Source organism: Canis lupus, chromosome 30 (genome assembly GCF_003254725.2).
Source record: "Canis lupus dingo isolate Sandy chromosome 30, ASM325472v2, whole genome shotgun sequence".
NCBI lineage: Eukaryota > Metazoa > Chordata > Mammalia > Carnivora > Canidae > Canis > Canis lupus.
The window spans coordinates 15,011,706-15,034,383 of record NC_064272.1 but is presented as its reverse complement, the minus strand read 5'-3'; the positions used below and the strand labels follow the sequence as shown (position 1 = coordinate 15,034,383).

The 22,678-nt window shown below is 38.5% G+C and overlaps 1 protein-coding gene across 3 annotated transcripts in view; it reads left to right on the top strand.

Moving 5' to 3' along the window:
• FBN1 (fibrillin 1) overlaps positions 1-22,678 on the top strand; it is a 223,168-nt gene that overhangs the window by 22,471 nt on the left and 178,019 nt on the right. For all 3 annotated transcript variants that reach the window (XM_025472864.2, XM_049104135.1, XM_049104136.1), the window contains exons 2-5: positions 4,787-4,869; positions 6,867-6,965; positions 15,752-15,847; positions 19,166-19,261. In XM_025472864.2, the coding sequence (XP_025328649.1) occupies positions 4,787-4,869; positions 6,867-6,965; positions 15,752-15,847; positions 19,166-19,261 (374 nt within the window). The remainder of the gene's footprint in view (positions 1-4,786; positions 4,870-6,866; positions 6,966-15,751; positions 15,848-19,165; positions 19,262-22,678) is intronic.

Sequence of the window (22,678 nt, the reverse complement as noted above, 5' to 3'; positions counted from 1 at the left end):
AGTACTCATACTGTTTCATTTATTTTTTTTCTTTTTACCTTGATAAAAAAAAAAAAAATCTGTCAAAAAAACTATTAGAGCCAGGGTGTATTGTTCACAATATATATAGCTCATTTATGTGTTATCGTTTCTTTCATGATCTTTCACATTTTTTTGACAGTGAAAATTATGATTTTTAAAAAGTGGAACAGTGGGATATTAGGATATTACCTTGAGGCATGTTACATGGACAGTTGGGTACCCTTTATATTGTAGGGTGTATGCCTTTGATACCCCTCCACACTAATACTTTAGAGGACTAAGTCATCATCCCCCACACCCCCATTGCAGTTGAAAAAAGCAAGCAACTCATGCATGGAGTAGGGTCAGCCTCATTAACCTTTATCTTCTTGCCCAGGGATTTAATCACTTCACATGTATATGAAATAAGAGTCCCCTGAATTTGTTTTTATTACCCAGTCTTGTCTGAAAGGGAATTTGAATTTGGGATAGGAAGGAGAAAGGCTATCTTGCCTATAAGAGAGGCCAGACTTGCAGAAGTGGATTCTGGCTAAGGAATGTGGACACACTATAGACATCTTGCACAGAGGCCAGTTCCTGCAGTGATGTGGTCAGACATGGTAAAGCCCAGCTGTTTGCTCCACTGAGAGGGGCTTTGCTAGCCCACACACTCTCTGAGTGCTGTGTCTGAACTGAACTGGATCCGAATATGTAGCCTGCTGAGGCTCACCTACTCCCCACAGAGATTGGAGGTGGGTTGTTGTAGAGCGCTGTATTCAAAGCAATTGGTAAGAGAAGTTACAGATAGAGACTTAGCAATTAAAACAGTATGATATTCAGTGGTGAAGTGGACTCTAAATGCATTTTCCTGTTTCCCCCCTGAACTATTACAGTATCGGTAAAAACTATTTATGCTTAGTTGTTGGTTTATTGATGGACATTCTGTGGCTTTTGTTACTCATACCGTCATGAATGCCATTGGGTGGAATACCATCTTGCCCCTAAATGCATCTCTTTGCCTTAGCATAGGGATTGAAAGAGTGTACTCTGGTGTCAGGCTTCCTGAGTTCAAATCCCTTTTCTTTATTTCTAAGCTGTGGGACCTTGGCTGGTTTGTTTAACCTTCCTAAGTCATAGTTTTCTTAGTGTTAAAGACAATAATAATAGAACTTACCTCAAAGGGTTGCTATGAGGGTGAAATAAAGTAATATATCTTTAGCACTTAGCATAAAGTTCTTCTGTCTTTAAGCTCTACTTTTAATTTGCCAAATGCTGCTGCCACTTGTACTAAGCTTTAACCCTCAGCTTTTTTTCGTGGTGGGTTGGTGGGTATGACTGATGAAGTGAAAAGGAAGAGAAAGTTAAGAGTGCTACACTTTCATTTACACACACACAAAAACTTCATTAAAGATTTATCTTCTTTGTTAATGTTTTTTTTTGTGCTGAAACCTTAGAATAAAATCTTTTATAATGGAAATAATCCAACATGTCCACCTTAGACTCTACATATTTTTGTGCTTTCCAGCTTAAATAAGACATTCATTTATTTCTAGAATTAGAGTTGTTTTTTTTTCTGTGTATAAGTAGAATAAACGCTACCCAGTTTGTTTGAATGAGTGCTGTTAGTTTGCAGTTTTCAAGACCAAAGTTAGCAGAGGAAAAATCTCATGTCTTTCTACTACCTTGCATTAAGCCATATAACCTAGTAGTATTTAGGGTGTTAAAGAATGAATAACTATGATATAAAACAGTCATTGTTTGAGGAGGTTGGTTGAAACAATTGAAATTAAATCACATATTACTACAAAGGATAAAATGATTACACTTAAAAAAGATCAGGACCTTCAAACAAAATAAATCACAATTAGACATTATGTAGAATTTTAAGTAATGCAATGAAGTGCAAATGTGATCACTAATGAAACGGAACAGTAGGGACACCTGGGTGGCTCAGCAGTTGAGCATCTGCCTTTGGCTCAGGGCATGATCCCGAGATCTGGGATCGATTCCCACATCTGGCTCCCTGCGAGGAGCCTATTTCTCTCTCTGCCTATGTCTCTCTGTCTCTCTTTCTTCTCTGTGTGTCTCTCATGAATAAATAAATAGATCTTAAAAAAAAAAGAAACAAACAAAAAAAAAGAAACTGAACAGTAAATGAACAAAACAGTTCATACAATGAAGCAGAAAGTTCCCTATTTATGAGCGATGTTTATACTTTTAAAGTAAAGTTACTTCTTTAAATAAAAGAGGATGATCAAGTATGACAGCATGAATTAAAAAAATGAGCAGTTAGGAATGAGTATTAGGTGAGAATGCAAAAGAATTGTCTTCATTTCCCCAGATTCTCATCTTTTGAGGCAACCAATTTTAGCCATTTCTGGTTTCAGTTCTTCTTATGCTTACCTTCATGACACCATGTACTGTGCCTGTACCTCTATTTCTAGATTTAAACAGTACCCATTGCCTCCTTGCCATGAAAGCTAGGAATGTAGCTCACTTAGATATCGATACCTTTCTCTCTTTTCCTTCCCACTTTTTTGTAATAATAGTATGACTTTCAGTTATTGGTTATTTTAAAACCTATAATATACTTAAACTGCTATTTCGTGGATCAACTACTTTTTCTCCAAACCTTTCTTCCCAATTCATTTCCTGACTTATGACAGCTATAGTATTACTTTTACAAGTGCAGGTTTAAAAATTTACATTTTGTTTTGCAGTCATTGTAAATCATAACATCTTCCATGGTTTGTCTGTAGGTTGATTGTAAACATTGAAGAAACGATGAGGATTGTTTATATTATTGTGATTTTTCAAACACCTTGGAAAATAGTTTGAATATTTTGTTTTGTAGGACTGAAATTATTGATTCTGGCCTCTTTTTTCTTAGCCTTTTCCATGTCATACGTGTTATTGCTTCATAAATACACTCATTCTTGTCAGACAGTATGTCCTGATTTTTGTTTGGAAACATAGTTACTCTGACCGCAGGACACCTACAAAGGCTCAGAGGTCCTCTGAAGCTATTCCAGGATATGGTTTGGGATTGGACTGGATCCAGTGGAGTTGTTGTAATGAGCTGTTAGTGGGGAAGATTTGGGGTGGTTGACTCTGGCTTGGATTATCATTTTCAATATAGGGAACTTTTGTGGAGTTTGGAAGGTTCAATTGTTCCCCCGACCCTAGCTCCCTATCCTGACTTCTTGCCTCACTCCCCTTTCCAAGATTCTGAGTTGCCCCCAGAAGTTTTGGGTACTCTGAACTGAAGTTTGGGGCACTGTTTGTCACAGGAGGGGCGCAAGATTGAGAGCCACTGGCTTAGAATTTGTGATAAGCTCTCTCTTCCTTAACCTCTTATAGTTCCTTTGGTTGAGTCGCTAATTTAGGTGAGCAGATAATGCTGTGTTGCATTCTTGTCCATATTTCATCTGATACACACATGATGTGGCCAAGGGAGACATTTCATTATCTCCATGTGTGGAGACTCAGAGCCCCTCGTTTCGGACATGTAGTAAACCGCTCTATCCCATTATTCTCTGGCTAGCTTTGGAGACATCCAGGGCTATTGGGAATGGATTTAGGGCTCTTTCCCAGATTCTTTTAACTTTCTTCCTCCTTCTCATTCTACCTTGACATCAGTCAGTCTGAAGTATGCATTTTGCCCTGCAGTGTTCTAGGTCCCCTGGGGCTGTAAGATGAGTGCAGGACCAGGCAAAGACTTTACCTTGATTCCCAGTCCTGCTTATGCTTGAAGTAGTGAGTTCAGAGGAGGTGCAGGAGGCTTCTGTACTGTTACACGTGGTCTGCACACACAAGTGCGCCGCAGCCAGAAGTGCATTTAAGTTACACAGTTGTTTCTAAAGGGTTACGTGAATGGGACTCAGGATTTATAACACCAGGCCTTGGAACAACTACTGTTTATGAAATTGATTGCAAAACATTTGACCTTATTATTCTACAGCCCTCAAGCTTGAGGAAGTAGCATCAATGTTTAGGCCCTTGGATGTGGCATAGTGAAATGAATGGTTTCTTTGGGGTCACTGTGTGTTCAATCCTATGCCTCAGTGTCTAAGAACTAGTATAGAACTAGCTAGATCCTTACCCAGTTACTCCCTTAAATTGTTAAATATGGATCCTCTGGACTCTGCATGGAGGCTTTCCACCAAGAAACCTGATGAAATATCTGTATACAAGAAACCCAAAGTTACATTGACTTTATTTTTCTGTAACTGCCGGTATCAACTATTGTGTTTCCAAACTTTGGCTAAGGAAATATTTACATTTTTTGGCTTTTATTTTTTCTGACTAATGTCAGAGTTTGTATTCCCGTAATTCTGGTGAAAGGAAGAATATGGTCACATTTTAGGGGTGAGTTGGGTCATAGAAAAAAATATACACAGCTTTAATGAGTAGAAATTTCAAACTTTGTATGCAGGTTTTATGATGACCTTTCTCAGCTAGATTGGTAGGAATTTTATTGTTTAAATTAGACTCATATAGCCCCATAGATTTTTATATCTGTTCCTTGTGATAGGATGTACTGCATTTGGTATCTCTGGTTTTTATTTTTCTGAGGTATGCATAGGTGATATTAAGGGATATCCTTGTTGGTATCATTATGTTAAAGAGTCCCAAACTACGAAACCAGTATGAGTTTACCCTTTTTTTTTTTTTCCATCAAAAATTCGTCCTGTTCTTGTAACTCAGAGACTTTTTCCCCCCTTTTATTGGTCATATATATATTTTTAAGTCTGGAATTCTTGTGATTGGATTTTTTTTTTTTCAGACCCAATGTCTGTGGATCACGTTATAATGCTTACTGTTGCCCTGGATGGAAAACCTTACCTGGTGGAAATCAATGTATTGTCCGTAAGTAAATAGATGATCTGTCATTCTTCATGTTTTTTTGTTGTTTTGGTTGCATGGTGATTCTTAGTACTTGTTTCTTTGTAACTGTATACTATTAACATGTTTATAGCAGAGTCTTCCAGCTCTAAGATTTTCCTACTTCCTCTGAATCAAGATTGGGAAATACACTAATTTGGTCAAACCACTGTTATACTTCAGTTCAGTGGCTTCTTTTAGAAGATTTCTGATTTACAGGGAATAGAGCCACAGGGATATTTAGCTCCAGGGTAAGTCACTTGGCTGTGTAGACGTGTAATCACTTTTGATGGGATTTTGAAAAAAGAATACCATGTTACTGCTTTTCTTATTGTAATTTCTAACTGGGCTGGCCTCCCACAAGCTTACCCAAACCTTGTACATTGAATTTTGGTGGTCGAGACCAAAGACAGACCTAACTCATAGAGGGGAAAGGAAGTGGATAGAACATCAGCTGCAGATGAGTGGAAAGCTGAGGGAAGAGCTCAGATGGTACTGGAGATTCCTCTACTGATGCTGCTGCCGCAGTGAACCTCCAGATTCTCATCATATCCCACAAATCGGGAGTGACAGACCACATGCCAGAAAAAGTACTATTTAATGGAGATACTAAATCAAATTGGTTATGGTTTCTGTCCTGTGTGAACTTTTACTGTCATCATACCTATGAAGTAATTTCCAGTTTTCAGAAAATTCTGTCAGTGTAATGGGGGAATTTTAGAGCTGAAAAGACGTTAAGGAATCAGTTACTCCCCTTTCTTTCTTGGCCTAGAGTGGTCTGTGTAGAAGAACAGAATATTTCAACCATGTTCTTCTGGTGACCTGACAAAGTTAATCCCTTTCCCAGTTCTTGATTTTGACCAAAAGCATCTTGCTCATTTGGCACATCATGCTTTATTGAAGGATCAAAACTGAATCACTAAGAGAGACGTATAATGGTGTTTGTTTTCTAAATGAACTTGACAACAGAACCCTTTCCCTGGTGCTCTGTAGTATCTCTGAGAAATATTGTCTTCAGGTATTTAAGTAAACGTTTATAGGATCCTTTGACGGTTTATTTCTTAATAGTTTTCAATCTCTATCCTAAGATTTTTTGACGTTTCAGTGCACTTTCTATCAAGTGTATTATTTTTAGCCTTGTACATCTCATTTGCCTCTTGCAGGGTTATGCAAGCAGGCATTTGTGGAAGGGATCATGCTTTTGAGTATAAAAAGTAGTGGCCAAATCTTAGTCTGCTAATATATATAAATTATTTGCCATTTAAACTTATTTTTCTAGCCACCAGCAGAGCATTTGGTATATACTGTATAAGTCTCTCAGTGGCATGAAAGTGTTTATATTTCTCTAAAGAGTGAACAGCTTATTGACTGTAGAATCAGTGCTTTTGTCATGGATTTCAGACTCCTCTCAGACTGTTGATGTAATTGAGAATGGAACTTAAACCTAGGGTAAAAGCTGCTCCATAGATTATATGTTCCCAGTGGGCAGGATCTGATATAGAGAATTAGTCTGAGTAGGGGCTAATATTTTTAGAAAAATTATTAGGCAGTAACCATTTATAATAAAATAGGCCCCCAAGAATACTGCTACAATTTTTATATTATTACATCTTAAAGTTAATAGAAAAACAAAATGCTCCTAGGCATTAATTATATTTAAATGCAGGACTTCTGTTTGTTTTGTTTTCTCTAGATAGTATGTCCTGGGCTTTTGATAGATTGGGTGCTGTGTGGAATAAGCCGAGGGAGGTTGAGGACCGCTGATACGAATAAGGGAGTTACTGCATTTTACATCCAGAACTTATTTGGTCCAACACATTTGTTTTGTAAATGCATAAACCTGAGACCTAAGGTCACATAAGTCATGATGGCAAAATTAATGAGAAAGCTGAGAGTCTAGATTTCCTCATTTGAGGACTGGGTTCCAGTAAAGCACCATGCTCTGAAGCCATGTACTAACAGACCTCTGGTTTTATTCACAGCCATTTGCCGGCATTCCTGTGGGGATGGATTTTGTTCTAGGCCAAATATGTGCACTTGCCCATCTGGTCAGATATCTCCTTCCTGTGGCTCCAGATCCAGTGAGTATAACATGTTATTATATATAATATTATTTTATGTGGTTATGCCCTATTTTCTCCTAAATTTGCTTTTGGCTTTTCTCTTGCCTGCAATATTTTTTTTTTTTTTTCACTAGAACATCTGCCTTCTCTGTTCTGCCCAAAATACTTGGAATGGCTTTCTTCAATCTGGCCTCCCATTTTCCTTCTTCACTCTTTACAAGGAAATACCCATGGGACATAGTTACTATGAGTAATATAGGGATTATGACCTCCTTTGTAGGTATTGCCTTATTTATCTTTGTATCTCCAATGTAAACACTGTAAAAGATGCTCAATGGAATGACTGTTTAATGAACATTTTAAACAGTTTAAGACGGCTCAAGAAAACTAGGCATTTTTCCTTATGGTACTGAAATATGAGTCTGATTAAATACTTTTTAAAAACTGAAGACCCCTGCCTTTGCAAGAAGAAAATGTGAGAAGTCATTTATGGCAGTTCTGTGATTTTTCATGAAGCACAAATCTATTTTCCCTTTCACAATTTTACCACTTCATTCTGCGAAGCCAAATAAATGCCCACAGTTCATTCTCCAGAGCCTTTGCTTGCTTGTTATATTCGTTTTTTACACTTTTTTGGGGAAGGGGGGTTTATTCTTTAAATGTGGGGTACTCAGCAGTGAATTAGGGGAAATGCAGTGGTTGGGGACAAGGTGAGTCATTATTGGTCATTAAAAAAGTTGAAGGTTATGCCTATATAAACAGCCCCTCAACACCTGACCATTACCAAAGCAAAAAACTTAGGTTCCTTTTCCATTTCCCATTTCCTATGAGAAAATGAGTTCTCCTTAGAGTGTGTTCTGTGTCTGACAAGGTTTTTGGCAAAAGTATTATGGAATAAATTCATTCTCTTTTGTCTGTTGCAGGTAGAAATTTCAGTGTGGTCAAGGTTCATTACCTGTTAAGAGTCCTAGTATTTAGCTGTGGATCTCATGAGCTGATTAACAAGATAGGGCAAGTGGTCAGAATAGACCCTCTTGGTGTGTGCTAACATACCTTGGCATTCATGGGTGAACACTGGTAACTCTGCCTTAGAGGTCTATAAAACCTCTCTGGCGGGGACCATGCCAGGTCTGAATGCAGGGCAAGCTGGAAGTGCTGGAGGGTTGGTGGCCCTAGAAGCATCTGTTAGTGACAGACAGAGAGTGTTGGATATGTGCCCCAGCTTCCCTGCTTCTCAGTTTTCAGAACTATGAAGTGTGTTCTCAGCTGTCTCTTGGAGTTCCCTAGTGGCTTGAGCCCCAGCTGCCCCCATTGGTAATAGGCTTGATCATGTAGTGAGCATCTTGACCATCTTTCTTGTCTCACCTCCTCACTCTCCTACCAGTGTTTCCTGAAGTTACTTCTAAAACAGACTACTTGCCCTTAAATTCTTGTCTCAGAATCTGCTTCTGGTGGAAACCAAACAAACACAGCCTACTACTCCTTCGGAGTCTAGATATCAAGTTGGGAACAGACCCCATTGCTAGATTGGCCCTTGGACCAGCCAACAACAGTGTATTCCTCTGGCAGGGATAAAATGTAGCTGGATGATAAAACTAGGTATCCAGCTGGGAAGGTCTTCAGTATGATAGTGTGAGGTGCTGCTGACTTGTCTGTCTAGTAAAAAAAAAAAAAATCACAAGATGGAAAGATAGGATGTTAATAAGTTGGTCCTAGTAGATTTCAAGCTGGCCTCAAATGGGAGTGTAGCAGGTGGTCCTGTGGACCAGATTTAGGTTAGAGACTGACGTCCAAGACTTATGGATGATGTTCTCTGAAGAGGTTTAGGTCTACCTATGATACCTGGACTTTGGACCTGAGTAGCTTGTGGCTAAGAGTGTGTGAAGAGGGCAATTTGGTATCATCAGGATCTTTGAGGCATTTGGAGACTTTAAAATCATTGGCTTGAATTCTACTTGAATTAATGTTGTCTAAACATCTTATAAAATTAAAGATGGCAGAGTATTTTAAATTAAGGGTAGCAGTGATAATCAGAATTCATTTCTGGTCTTTTGAAATGTTGCTCTAAGGAATAGCTATACTATCCTCTAGAACTTCCTGGCCACGGTGTAGTTGACAATAAATATGGAGAGATCCCTTTGCTAACTTTCCTGCTAGTAGGAGGATAACTCAGCACAGCAAAATGTTTGCATTGATTACCTGTGGTTCCACCAAAAGGGGGCAAATTTAGATCATTTCACCAATAATTCCCATGAGAAATTTTATACTTGTTATATGATAGGGATTGAGGAGGCCTGGGAAAGTTATGGGTCCTCTGAGGCCTTAATTTTTTCATTTGAAAATGAAAAGAATGAAAGGAGGGTTGTTCTTTCAAGTTGTTTTCTGCTTTTGAGTGTCCTGGGACTCTGGGAATAGGAAATGATCTCTTAGTGGCCTGAAGGGGAGATTGCATTTCCAGGAGGTCCTAACTGCCAGCCAGCAATTCCTTTGGACACTAGGAAGACAGGGCTCCTCTTAACCTCTTGGACCTCTTGGCACTGGTCATAGGGGCACCAGAGCAAAAAAAGATTGGCTAGCCAGAGTCAGATAAATGGGTTTTCTGGACTTTTTGTTTTTTTTTTTTTTTTTTTTTTTTTTTAAGAGAGAGAGCAGGGAGGAGGGGCAGAGGAAGACAGGGAGAGAGACTCTTAAGCAGGCTCCATGTGGAGTCTGACAACAGGGCTCGATCTGACCAACTTGAGGTCATGACCTGAGCTGAAACCAAGAGTTGGATGCTTAACTGACTGAGCCACCCAAGTGCCCCTCATGTATATGTTTTTATATAAACATAAGTCTTCATTTCTCTGAGATAAATGCTTAGTAATGGAATTGCTGGGTTGTATGATAGTTGCATGTTTAGTTTTTCAAGAAACTACCAGGCTGTGTTTGGAGTGGCTGTACCATTTTATAATCTCATTAGCAATATATGAATGATCTAGTTTCTCTGCATCCTTACCAGGTTTTGGTGTTGTCACATTTTTAATTTGAGCTATTCTGATACGTATGTAATTATGTCTCATTGTGATTTTAATTTGCATTTTTGGCCTGATTTATGATGCTGAACATCTTTGATTGTGCTTATTTGCCACCTGTGTATCTTCCTCAGTGAAATGTGTCTTTATGTCTTTTGCCCAGATTATAATTGGATTATTTGCTATTTTGAGAGTTCTTTGTATATTCTAACTACTTGCCCTTTGTCAGAAATATGATTTGCAAACATTTTCTCCCATCTGTAATTTGTTCTTTCATGTTCTTAGTTTTTTATAGAGCAAATATTTTAAAATTTGATGAAAATACAGTTTTTCAATTTTTCCTTTAATGGTTCATGCTTTTAGTATTAACTCTAAGAGCTCTTTCCCTAGCGCTGGATCCTGAAGATTTTCTCCAGTTTTTTTTTAAAAAAAAGTTATATAGTTTTATATTCTAAATATATATTATTAACTCTAAGAGCTCTTTCCCTAGCGCTGGATCCTGAAGATTTTCTCCAGTTTTTTTTTAAAAAAAAGTTATATAGTTTTATATTCTAAATATATACCTGTGATTTATGTTGAGATACTTTTTTTAAATGGGGTGTGAGGTTGAGATCGAGGTTCCTTCAGTGCTTATAGTTGTCCAGCACCATCTGTTTTCGAAAAGGTTATCCTTCCCCATCGAATTGCTTTTGCACCTTTATCAAAAATTATATTTGTTTAGGTCTATGTCTGGGTCTTCATTTCATTCTGTTGATCCATGTGTCTATCCCTTCTCCGATACCATTCAGTCTTGATTACTGAAGCTTTATGAAAAGTCTTGAAAATTGAGTAAACTAATTCCTCTCACTTTGTTCTTCTTTGTCGAAATCATTTTAGCTATTCTAGTTCTTTTGCAATTCCATGTACATTTTAGATTAATTCTCTCTCTCCCTCTCCCTCTCTCTCTCTTCCTATATATATATAACTTTCTAGGATTTTGATAGGAACTACAGTAAGCCTGTAAGTCATTTTGGGGTAGTATTAACATCGTTCCTTTGTGGAATCTCTTACAGTTTGAAAACAAATGATCATTTTCAGTTTATTTCAACTCAGTGAGATTTGGGGGTGCTTTTATTCCCAATATAAATCCAAGCTCTAAGGGAGAAGGCTAGGGGAGCAGCTCTAGACCAGTGTGTGAGCAAGTTTGAGCAGGTTTGGGACAACCACATGCTGAAAATGGGAGGGCACTCAGGATAGGAAGGAGGTGCTATCGCTAATCCAAAAGAAGTGACCCTTGGAAAGGTTTTTCAGGGAAGTGTGGAATTTATATGAACAGGGAGGAGAGGAATGGGTGGGACCTGCTCAGACTAGAAATAGTTTAGTCCTTTGCTTTCTAGTCTGTTCTAAAGTGCCTTTATCACTGCTATCATTTAACCTTTCTCTGATTTTTTTTTTTCCAGCTATTACTAGGGTTTTGTTTTTGCTTTTGTTTTAGGTACTTTAGTAGAAGTTGCTCTTCTGAGTGGCGTGTCTTTCGACACCACAAGACGTTTATGCACGTAGGGGAAAATCTCATTGCTGTTGTCTCTCTGAATGAAAATTACTTTTGTCCTGCAGTGACTCTGCCTTTGTGTACCTGTCTCAGGTGTAAAGTCCAGGAATTAGTCTTACTCTCTAACTGGTCTGTCTGTGCTTTTCCTAGCCTAAGTTAAAATCACGTGCTTGCCATATAGATGCTTAGTTGCAAATTGCTCTTGATGTTCTTTCTGTCACTTGTGCTTGGTAAGATAATGGCAGGTCTCCAGAATCCTTCCCAACCTAATGCATCCCAAAGAAAATGATTACCCTAGCCCAGCATTTCTCTCATTCCCATAGCATGCTCAAATTGTTATCTTCTGGTTGGTGATCTTATGAACTAATTTGTACTGGGCTATCACCTAAAGTGAATTTCTTCTGGTACATGGCAAAAAGAGGGGATTTAGTCATTTATTTATTGAATGACTAAAATGATTGACCAAATCTGGGAAAAAAAAACCCTATAATTTGTTTAGGATCCTATATAGATACAGGTAAATGGCAACATTTCCTGCTAATTCTAGGATGTTGAGTCTTACTTGAAACCCTTTGAGGCTGTATTCTCATTTTCAAGGGGAAGTCCTCATTGGATCTTGGCTTTCATGGTTATCTGCTTGTAGCAGCTTGGACACTGACACTTGAACTCCCCTAGTATCATCAGTTTCTGGTAAAATCTTAATGCAGATTGAATTTAGGTATATATTCTGACTTAAGGTATTTAGAACATGTAACAAGTTTACAGCATTTTTACGGGTTTAAGTAGAGCTTTGGCTTTTTCTAGAGATATAGTACTTGGTCTTATAATTGCCAGACATCTGGGATGCTTGTTCAAAGCACTGTAAATTTGAATGTGCATCAATGGCAGAAAATAAAAAACTAAAACCAATTTATGTACATATGGTCTCTAAATTGTTCTCCAATGAAGCTACATGTCTAGTTCCTTTATTTCTTCATAGAAATCCAGTGTGATTATTCTAAAGAAATATGTTTCTCCCCTGAACATCTAAGACTCACAAAGAATGTGAAGTTTCTTTGGCAAACATATTTATGGCAAAGCAGATGGTTAAGATCCAATTATCTCTTGTTACGTCTGATCCCCCAGCTCAGAGATTCATAGTTCATTGGTTTATTGAGACCACTGGACTAACTATGCTTTACAGTTTCACGAGTCTGACCAAGGGTTTTATTTTTTAAAGGAGACATGGTATTTTATGCTGGAAAAGGTTTACCTGAAAGAGTAGGAAAAAAAAAAAAAAACTGTAGCAGAGTGATTTTTATTATATTGTATTTAAATGTAAACTTATCATTTTTCCTGAAAGAATTCATTCTATTTTTCAATTTGAACAAATAATGTAAAGTTACTATTTGAACTACTGTTAGCTTTTTATCTCAAAGTAGCTAAATGGCTTTGTTGCTCATGTGGGAATGGAAATTAGCTCTTGGCATGAACCACTTTAATTGAAATCAGTTTGTGGGTTGAGTTCCTATGCTGCTTGACACATGACATCATTTCCTGTGCTTTTCCCAATCCTCACTGTTTTTCTAAGATAGGATGAAGCTAAGTTTAACTTCAAATTTTAAAGCAACTATACACCTTTTCCTGACCTACTTAGAATATTATCCAAATTTTCACCAAATCATTCCTTTTGTATATTTGTAGATAGTTTTTTAATTCAAAAGCATTTTGGCTGAGACATTTTAATGGAATCATAGGAGCCTAAAATAACTGTTTTAATCAGTTTCCTGGGTTGCTTGACTTATATAACAATGTTCCAACAAAGGAATTATTTCTGCTTTTATACATAGGGAAGTGTAGATAAAATATTTTTAATAGCAACCTACTTACAGCTGTATAATAGCTTAGGACATAATGGGCAATTTCTCAGTCTTAGTGTTTGAGGATAGCTTTCAATGTCATTATCTGGTGGTGTGAGTTAAGTAAGTGGAGATTACCTTAGTAGAGTTTTGCGCCACACCTGCAAGTAGGCAAGGTACTACTCTAGGCACTTGAGGGTATAATTAATAACCACGATGCTATTCACTCTAATGAAGCTTTTAGACAAATGGGTTGGGAATAGGAGAAATAACTAAATAAAATAGGCTAGGTTATATAATAGACATTTCAAAAGAGAAGCATAAAGTACTCTGGAGTCAGAGAAAAGAGGGCTCATATCTAGTGGGAGAAGGAAGAGAAAACAGAAATCAGAAAAAAAGAAAAGAAGATACATTTGCGGTGGGTCTTAGAGATAGGTAGGGTTTCAGTATTTGTTAACAACTGTGTGTATGGTATGTTGGGGATTAAGGGTTAGGGATAAAGAGACAGACCAGTTAAAGAGGAGATTCCATGAGGAGACTAGAACGATGTGTTTGGCATTTTGCATGGCACACAGTAGGCACTCAGAAATATTTGTTGAGTGAATGAATGAATGATAAGTGGATTGGGGATTGAGTCATAGGACATAACTAGGAATATGTAGAGGAGCCCTGAAAAGCCCATGGCCATGCTGAGAGATGGAGGAAGTTCTTAGTGTACTAGAGATAGGGAGTTTCTGGTGGTGCCTCAGAACACTCTCAGATGTTCTTGAGAAAGTGTATCACTTTCAGTCTGACTTAATTAACTTTCTGGTCCTCTGTGAAGGCATCGGAAGTACTGAGTTTTGACATCTCTTCCACATTGTCATGCTGAGATTTGTGTAGCTCCTTATGAAAATGGTGCTTTCTCCTGGAGTCTGCAGCCACTTTTTGATATGGCATGGAGAATCCTAACGAGGGCTGCTCAAGCAGGTGGCTGCTGCGAGGCGTCTTCTCTCTACTCATAGCAGATTTGGCCTCTATGCTCCAGGAAGACTGAGCATAGGAGCAAGGCTGAGCAGCTGATTTCTGCTGTTGCACAGAAGGAGGGGTTCTCTTCTCCCTATGGAAAATTGTGGATCTTTTTCTGTAGGGATTTTCTTCTACAGCTTGGGGGACAGGTTGGAGTAAGCCAACTTCCAGTGCCCAATCCCGGTTTCCTTGTGTAGGGATGTGTCAACAAGGATTCATGACGAATTGTCAAGCCCTTAGTCTTCTCCAGGTAGGGTAGTTATTATTTCCAGAGGACGAAGGGACAGCCTGGGATTCTGAAAGTGTTTCAGCATCCTAAATTACTGAACTAGAGACAGCCTAAGCACTAGAGAAAAGAGAGCACACGCCATGCTGTTGTTCCCCTTCACACACGTCTATTACTCTAGTTTCCTCTAGTGTCTCGTCTCACATCCAAGGCTGCCACCCATGGTCCTTCTTCCCTGACCCCCAGAGTCACACTTCTGTAGGTGACAGTGTGATGAAGAGTGGATTTCAAACACTGTGGGTCTTCTTTAGTTTAAGAATATGGTTTAAACAAGCAGCTCTTTCTGAGCCAAGGCTGGCTACCTCCGTTATCAGGCAGCTTTGTTATTAAATGGTCTTATAGTTATTTTTTCCTTCTGTTTGCTGCCTCCAAAATTAATCTCCCTCCCTCCCTCCCTCCCTCCCTCCCTCCCTCCCTCCCTCCCTTCCTTCCTTCCTTCCTTCCTTCCTTCCTTCTAGATTTTATTTATTTGAGAGAGAGCATGAGAGAGAGAGAGAGAGTGTGTGAGAGAGAGAAAGAGAGAGAGAGAGATGTCACGAGCAGGAGCAGGAGCAAGGAGGAGAACAGAGGAAGAAGCAGGATGCTTGCTTGAGCAGGGAGTCCCTTGCAGGACTTGATCCCAGGACTCTGGGATCATGACCTGAGCTGAAGGCAGAAGCTTAACTGACAGAGCCACCCAGGCGCCTTTGCGGCCTTCAAAATTTCTTTAACAAAATTCCTTGGAATTTCTTACTCAGACTGTTTTCCTGGCCACCTACGGTGGGACTCTAAATCTTTTAACAGGAAAATTATTGCTGTTGTAATCTTGTCTCATACGGTTGCTCAGGGCACTATTTTCTTGTTAGTACAACTTACAGAAACAACATTGAGTGGGAAGTCCTGCTAAATTAGGGAAGTCATTTAGCACTATTAAGGTAAATATCAAAGAAACCATTACATTGTAATTGATTTTATGTTCACAAAAAGAACATGTTTAGTGTTCAGTAGGGTTATTTCTGCACAAGTATGTGAATCTTGATAAACCATTTTATTTTCTCTCCAAATCACAGCAAATCAATTCCTGTGAAGTGTTGCAACCTACTTACTTAAACTGCAAAAATAAATCATTCTATTTTTTTTTCCTTTTCAAGTCCAACACTGTAATATTCGCTGTATGAACGGAGGTAGCTGTAGTGATGATCACTGTCTGTGCCAGAAAGGATACATAGGGACTCACTGCGGACAACGTAAGTAAATATAAATATCCTAAATGCTAAACTATGCAGACAAATGTGTAGACAGATATGGAGACAAAAAGAATCCCGAGATAGTACTGATGGATTCTCTCTGATTATCTGAAATGTGGCATTTTTTACAAATGTCCCGTGAGTCTTACAGATGATCAGATCACTTTGGAGCACTTTGCACCAAATATCTGATTGGATCCTTGAGAGTGCTAGTTTGACTCATTTCCTTTTCATTTATCTGCAGCACCCCCCACTTACCTCTTCCTGTTAGTATATGATCAGCACCCAAGGGACAGAATTCTTGTTTGCTCCAGATGTATACCTTCCATTTGATTGCTGAATATGTCCACCTGAATTTTTAAGAAGCATCTCAAAATATTTCAAGACTCAACCTCATCTGTCTCCTCAAACATGTCCTTTTTCTTGATTAATGGTATCTGTATCTCTCTGGTTTCCCAATCTAGATTCTGCTACTGTAATACCACAAGGTGTTCAGTTTGCTGGTTCATACATGAACACTGTTTATTTTGTGTCTGCTCTTAACCAATCCCTGTAAAAGGCACAAATTCCTTTAAGAAAGCTTATTTTTTATTACACTAAGATGAACCTACACCCTGCAAGAAATGTGGAAAAGTGCAAAAATAGAAAACAATAAAGTTCTTCATAATCCCGTCATTCCAGATATTACTTTCTAGTCTTTTAATGCATATCTGGTACATGAGATCTTATTGTTTGCATGATTTTTCATACTCCTTTTTTACTTAATATTTTACTAGAAGTATGTTTAATGTTATTAAATATTTTGAAATAAGTTTTTTTTTTTTGAAATAAGTTTTAATGGTTGCAGAATACTCCATTACATAGATCTTTTACTATTTATTTAATGAATCTTTAACGATGAGTGTTTATTCTGTTTGCTTTTGGTCTTTGCCATTGTATATAGCTTTACCATGATGAATAATGTTATTATAAATAAACCAAAATTTATATAATGCTCCCGTGACTGGCCATGCACTACAGTGTGGTAAGAATAATGTAATGAGTGAGTTTTGTGTAGCCCACAGCAGCAGCATGGGGAGAGGAGACACAGGATGGCTTCTCCAGTTGGGGAGACCCTTGAGCTGAGTCTCGAAGGATGGGGTGGAGTTCACTTGTCTGATGATGGAGGATGAGCCTTTTATGCAGCTGGCACAGCGTGGGCCAAAGCACAAGAACATGGCGTAGGAGGAGATGTCAGACACAGCGCGAGTTTTGGTGTTGCTGAGGGAGGTGATGGGAAGGGAGATAAGATCAGAATGGAAGTCGTGGGCCAGATTTTGAGTGCCTTTATGCATCCCATGTTTGCAGCCAAAATAGAGCCAGGGAAGAGGAGTGAATTATTTACTGTGTACCATGTGCTGGACACATTTTCAAACTCTTCACATGGATTAACTTGTTGAATAAAACAACAGCCTCCTGAGTTAGAGGCCTCTGTTACCTCTAACAGATGAGGAGAATGGGGCACCGGGATGTCAGTAACTGGTCTACAGTTATATGGGGAGGGATTGGCAGAGTTGGGATTTGAACCCAAGCAGTCTGTCTTCATGGCCCGTGCTATAAAATGCTGGCCTTGTACACTTTACTTAAAATGGTTTAAAATGAGAAAGATCGTGCTGGCCACAGTGTAGAGGTGTAACTGCAAGGGTAAGAAACAGGAAGCAGGAAGACTAGTACCAAGGCTGTGTCTATAAAGGTGCTGGAATGGGAGTGTAGTCAAAGGCATTTTTGGAAAGGGAGTCATGAGTTGCTGCTGGAAACCTCCATGCTTCCTTTGATGCTCCTTGAAGTTTACCCCCCAAAACTACCACTTAACAGGCACTCAGTTAACACTTGCAGAGTTAGAAAAACTTTCCTAGACCTCATTTTCCTAATCTGTAAAATGGGATGGTTGGCTTAGGCTATCTCAGAATTTCTTTTCTGCTTTATCTTTTCCTTCTCTCCTGACTGTAAATTAAGAGGCAAATAGGAACAATGAATATATATAAACATCTCTAATTTTATGATGAGAAATGGACTCTGGCATAGTTTTGGCTCTAAGGGGTTGTGTCAGTTCAAGTTTTCTAATCCCAAGCAGATGCCAAGACAGAATTAGATATCCATGAGATTTATTGTGGAAAAGGCCTGTAAAGAATAAAGGGCTGGGGGTAGAAAGCAGGAGTAGAAGGGGAGGGCCTTTGTACTATAATGCTGGTCTAACCTCTATACGAGGAGAGTGGGATTGTGTAGATTGTGTAGAAGGTGCCTCAGACTATAATGCAGCTCCAAGGAAGCCTTGGCCAGGCTGATGGCAAGCTCAGAGGAAAGATTTCCCATCAGGAGAGTTCCATAATGGGCAGAAATGCTCAGTCTCTGCTATCCCACTAAACTTAGTCATTGGGTGGTAGCAGCCAGAAGATATGTGTCCTTGGCATGAACATGAAGCAGATCTGAAGGTGCAGCAGCTGGAGGCTATCAGCCAGCTAAGCTCCTTACATTAGGTTTTTTTGGAGGGAGATCTGAGTGGCTCAATTCCATGACTGCCACAAGGATACAGATAAAGTGTGCAGGAAATATATGAAGGAGGAATTAATTCAAAAGGAGGTATTAGGGAAGTCTCATGGAGGAATGAGATTGGAGCTGGGCTTTGAAGAGTGGGTGGTGCTGGCAAGTTTGATGCAGCAGAGTCCACCACCTGGGGATAAAGATGCCTGGAAAGAGGCTGTGCGTGAGAGAATTGCAGGAAATTGTACAGAGATGAGTTGTTCAGGGCTTGAGCTGTTGGTTCTTATTTTACTACCTTTTCTGGCAAGTAAGATGTCCCTCCCTCAAACATCGCTGGACTTATCTCACTGATAGATTCTGTTACAATAGTGGGATCTTCATTATGGTCCATAAATATGGTCAGAATGTATATCTGTAAGGGTAACAGAGGTCACTGTTTCCCTCATGGGAATCCTCAAATCATAAGCAAAAGAGTCAGCTGGCTAAAATGCAGTTCTCATTCAGTGACATCTCTTGTAAACCACCATTTTAGATGTAGAACTGAAAGTATTGCTCAGATACTTCCCAGAATGAAGCCGTCAGCATTAACAGAGGTACAAACTCACCTCTTCCAGGTGGTTTGACCTGAGTTGACTAAGGAATATAGACAGATCTGGGACTGTAAAGTAACTGTTTAAATGAATACCAGGATGAGTATTTAAATTTTTTATTGCTGTCCCTGCAGGGGATGGTAGGTTTTACTTTGTTAGCATCTACTTTCAGGTGAAGGCTCTCAGCTTCTCTCTTCTTACCTTCCAGCTGTCTGTGAAAGTGGCTGTCTCAATGGAGGCAGGTGTGTGGCTCCGAATCGATGTGCCTGCACATACGGCTTTACTGGACCCCAGTGTGAAAGAGGTAATTTTTTTAATGAATGAGTATAAATATGTTCTGGTGGCTAAATCTGTTACTGATTTAAGCACGCATTGTGTTTATTACAGCTATTTCATGAATTTTGCTGAGCTTTAAGGGGGTTTCTGAATTGTCACTGGGAGGGTTCCTGTGATGATAGGACAGTGGCCCCAAGTCTATGCCTGTATTCAGTAATTCTTGCTAGTGGACTGCAGGACTCACTCGTGAGCCTATGCATAAGCACCAGTTGGCAGGCATCAAGATAAAAAGAGGAGAATTTTCCATAAGGGTAAGGATTGAGCTCATTATTGTTCTAGTAAATTAGAGAAGTGGCTCCAAACGAAACATCTGTATAGAAAGGAAAAAATTTAGAATGAAGAAAAATACTTGAAAGATCTGTGAGAACCTACTGGGGGCTGTAGTAGCTTACAAGCGTAGCATCCAAAAGTCACTAGAAATGTCAATTGCTGAGGAACTGGGCTTTCATGTATGTGGTTTATCTAATAATAGTGCAGCCTACTGATGTGTGTATAATCCTCACTTTTCCATATGGAGACCAAGGCTTGGGGAGGGCAAGGGATCTGCCTAAGTTCACACACTAATAATATGCTTTATTTATTTTTTATTACTTTTTAAATTTAAATCCAATTTGCCATCATATAATATAACAACCAGTGTTCATCCCATGAAGTGCCCTCGTCAGTGCCCGTCATCCAGTTACCACATCCCCCCACTCACCTCCCCTTCTGCAACCCTTTATATTACACATATGAGTGAAACCATATGATGATTGTCCTTCTCCAATTGACTTATTTCACTCAGTGTAATACCCTCCTTTAAATTGAATGTGGGTATTGTGTGTCTAAGTCTGATGCTTATTGATGCTCTTAATTAAAAAAATGTTTTAGCCAATATGCCTACCTGTAAAAGGAAATATGATATTGAGATGTATTTAGATGTGTAATATTGTTGAGTTTTTCCCCAAACCCCCTGAAATTTGGCTTTATTGAATGTCTTGTCTCTACATTCATAGCTGTTTCTCATCATTCCTAGTTTCATGGTGAAAGTTTGGGAGGTTTATTTCATACAAAACTGCACAAATAGTCATGAAAACACTCATTAAAAATACTCATGAACCTTTTAAACTGTAATCATCACTTTTATCCAGAGTTTTATAAAGATTTTTTTCTATTCTGAGATGGAAAGCTAAGATTCAAGTAGCAGATGTTGAATATATGTTATGTAAAAACAAAGAACAGAGATTGGTATGGGAGAAATTATTTTCTGCTTCTATTTTTATAAGTTCATCTAAATTCAGTTATCTATTGATAAAGCAATAATACCAAGTTTAGTAGATAATAACTAGGTTAATAGTAATTCTAGTAACTCTAGGTCAATTACTATTATTACTGGATAAATTATATTGTATCTTAGTTCGTTACCACCAAATGGTATTGATGAGTAATCAATGCATCAAGTGTTTTTATTGATTCAGAGATAATATATCTCTAATGATATTCAAAATAATAGAGATACTTCTTTTGATTAGGTGGTAGCATTCTGTAGCCTTATTATTACTCAGCGAAGATGATCGGGGATTTAAATGGTTGAGAATAAAATTGCTGGCATGTAACTTGGACAGTAGTGTGTGAAAATAATTCCTCAGATAATAATACTAAAATAAATAATATATTTTAGAAAAATCACAAATAGGAGGAAGTTTTAGGGTATTTTACTTCTAAGGGAGTGGTTAATGATTTGCTGTAAAGAATATTGATGCCCATAGTTCAGACATTGATGATAATACAGTCTAAAATAAAAGGGGCATGATATTTTACCATTCCACAGTTATTTCTTCAAAGACTTCACCTTTGACCAAGATTAAGAAATGAGGTGAACACATTGAGTTACTAAACTTATCCTCAAAATTTACATATTACTTAGGAATTTCTCTAAGTTTGGAGTGTCTTTAACTGCTCCCTTTGATGATAACGCTATCCTGAAATTTGCACTAAGATGTAAATATATTTTGGTGCCGTAGAATCTTCACAGTGGTGATTATCTAAATAAAATTATTCCCTAAATGGTAGATTTTCAGGCATGTGCAGTAGTGGAGGTTGGGGAGAAAGCAGGCTCTCTTTGCCTGTTCAACCCCTGAATACAGTCCTAGACCTTCAGTGAGAGAAGGGAAACACAAGTGTAATTTCACTCACCACATGGGAGAGGGGAGTCTTTTTGATTCCAGAATTGTATTTAAACTTAGAGAGTCTTCACTGTTTTCTGCTCTTATGGAAGTCATCTGCTTACCTCTTTAAAGAACTAGAGGTAGTATCTCCCTTTACTCAAATGCATGCTCATGATTTCAAGAATGATTAACAAAAATGTAGGACTGAGTCAGGACAAATCCATCCTGAAGCATAGGAAAATGTTCAGTGTGATTTCTATGGTGGTTTAGTATACTAATGAAGTTGTTTATTACTTAGGTTGGTTTATTAAGTTGTTTCATTGCCCAGGCTAGTTGCATTGTGTTTTAATTGGGATATGGCTTTTTATTTTAAAAAATAACTTGCAGGAAGTCTTTACTAATCTCCTCTCTTCCTTCCAAAAGGCCGAGCCAAGTGCTCCTTCTGCTTTCTCCCTTAGTACATTCTCCACACTTGTTTTGATAGCATTTACCACATTATATTGAAACAGCGGGTTCCCATACTTCTCTCCCTGACTAGGGTGTTAGCTCTTCAGCAGCAACTATAGTTTCATCAACTTTTTAATTTGCACCCCAAGTTCAATGTCTGATGCATAGTATTTGGCCAATAAATGTTGAACTGGACTTATTTTAAAGCACCAGAAGGGCAGCCCCAGTGGCTCAGCGGTTTAGCGCCCACTTCAGCCCAGGGCATGATCCTGGAGACCTGGGATCGAGTCCCATGTGGGGCTCCCTGCATGGAGCCTGCTTCTATCCTCTGACTGTGTCTCTACCTCTCTCTCTCTCTCTCTCTCTCTGTCTCTCATGAATAAATAAATAAAATCTTTTAAAAAAAAGCATCAGAAAATCTGGAGATACGATTATCAGGTATGAATAAATATCTCCTGGAAGTAATTGCTGTTTACCTACTTGTTGATAGTCCTGGATATTTTTCATTGGTTTCGTTTTAAGTGGAGTTTACAGTGCTGATGACTAATTGAATTTGGCCCTATCTTTCACAAGTATGATCTTTTTAGGGCCACAAGATTGTCATTTTTTTCAGTAGGAAAGGATGTGAAAAGGAAGGCATATTTTGACTAAACCAGGTGACACATTTATACCCTTTGGGGGTGACACTGGCAGGATTTGGATCATTTTGAGCCAATAAGTGAATCTTAATAATCCATGAACATAGTGTTTGGATTTGTGATGGAGACAAGCAGTGGATCCATGCTTGAATT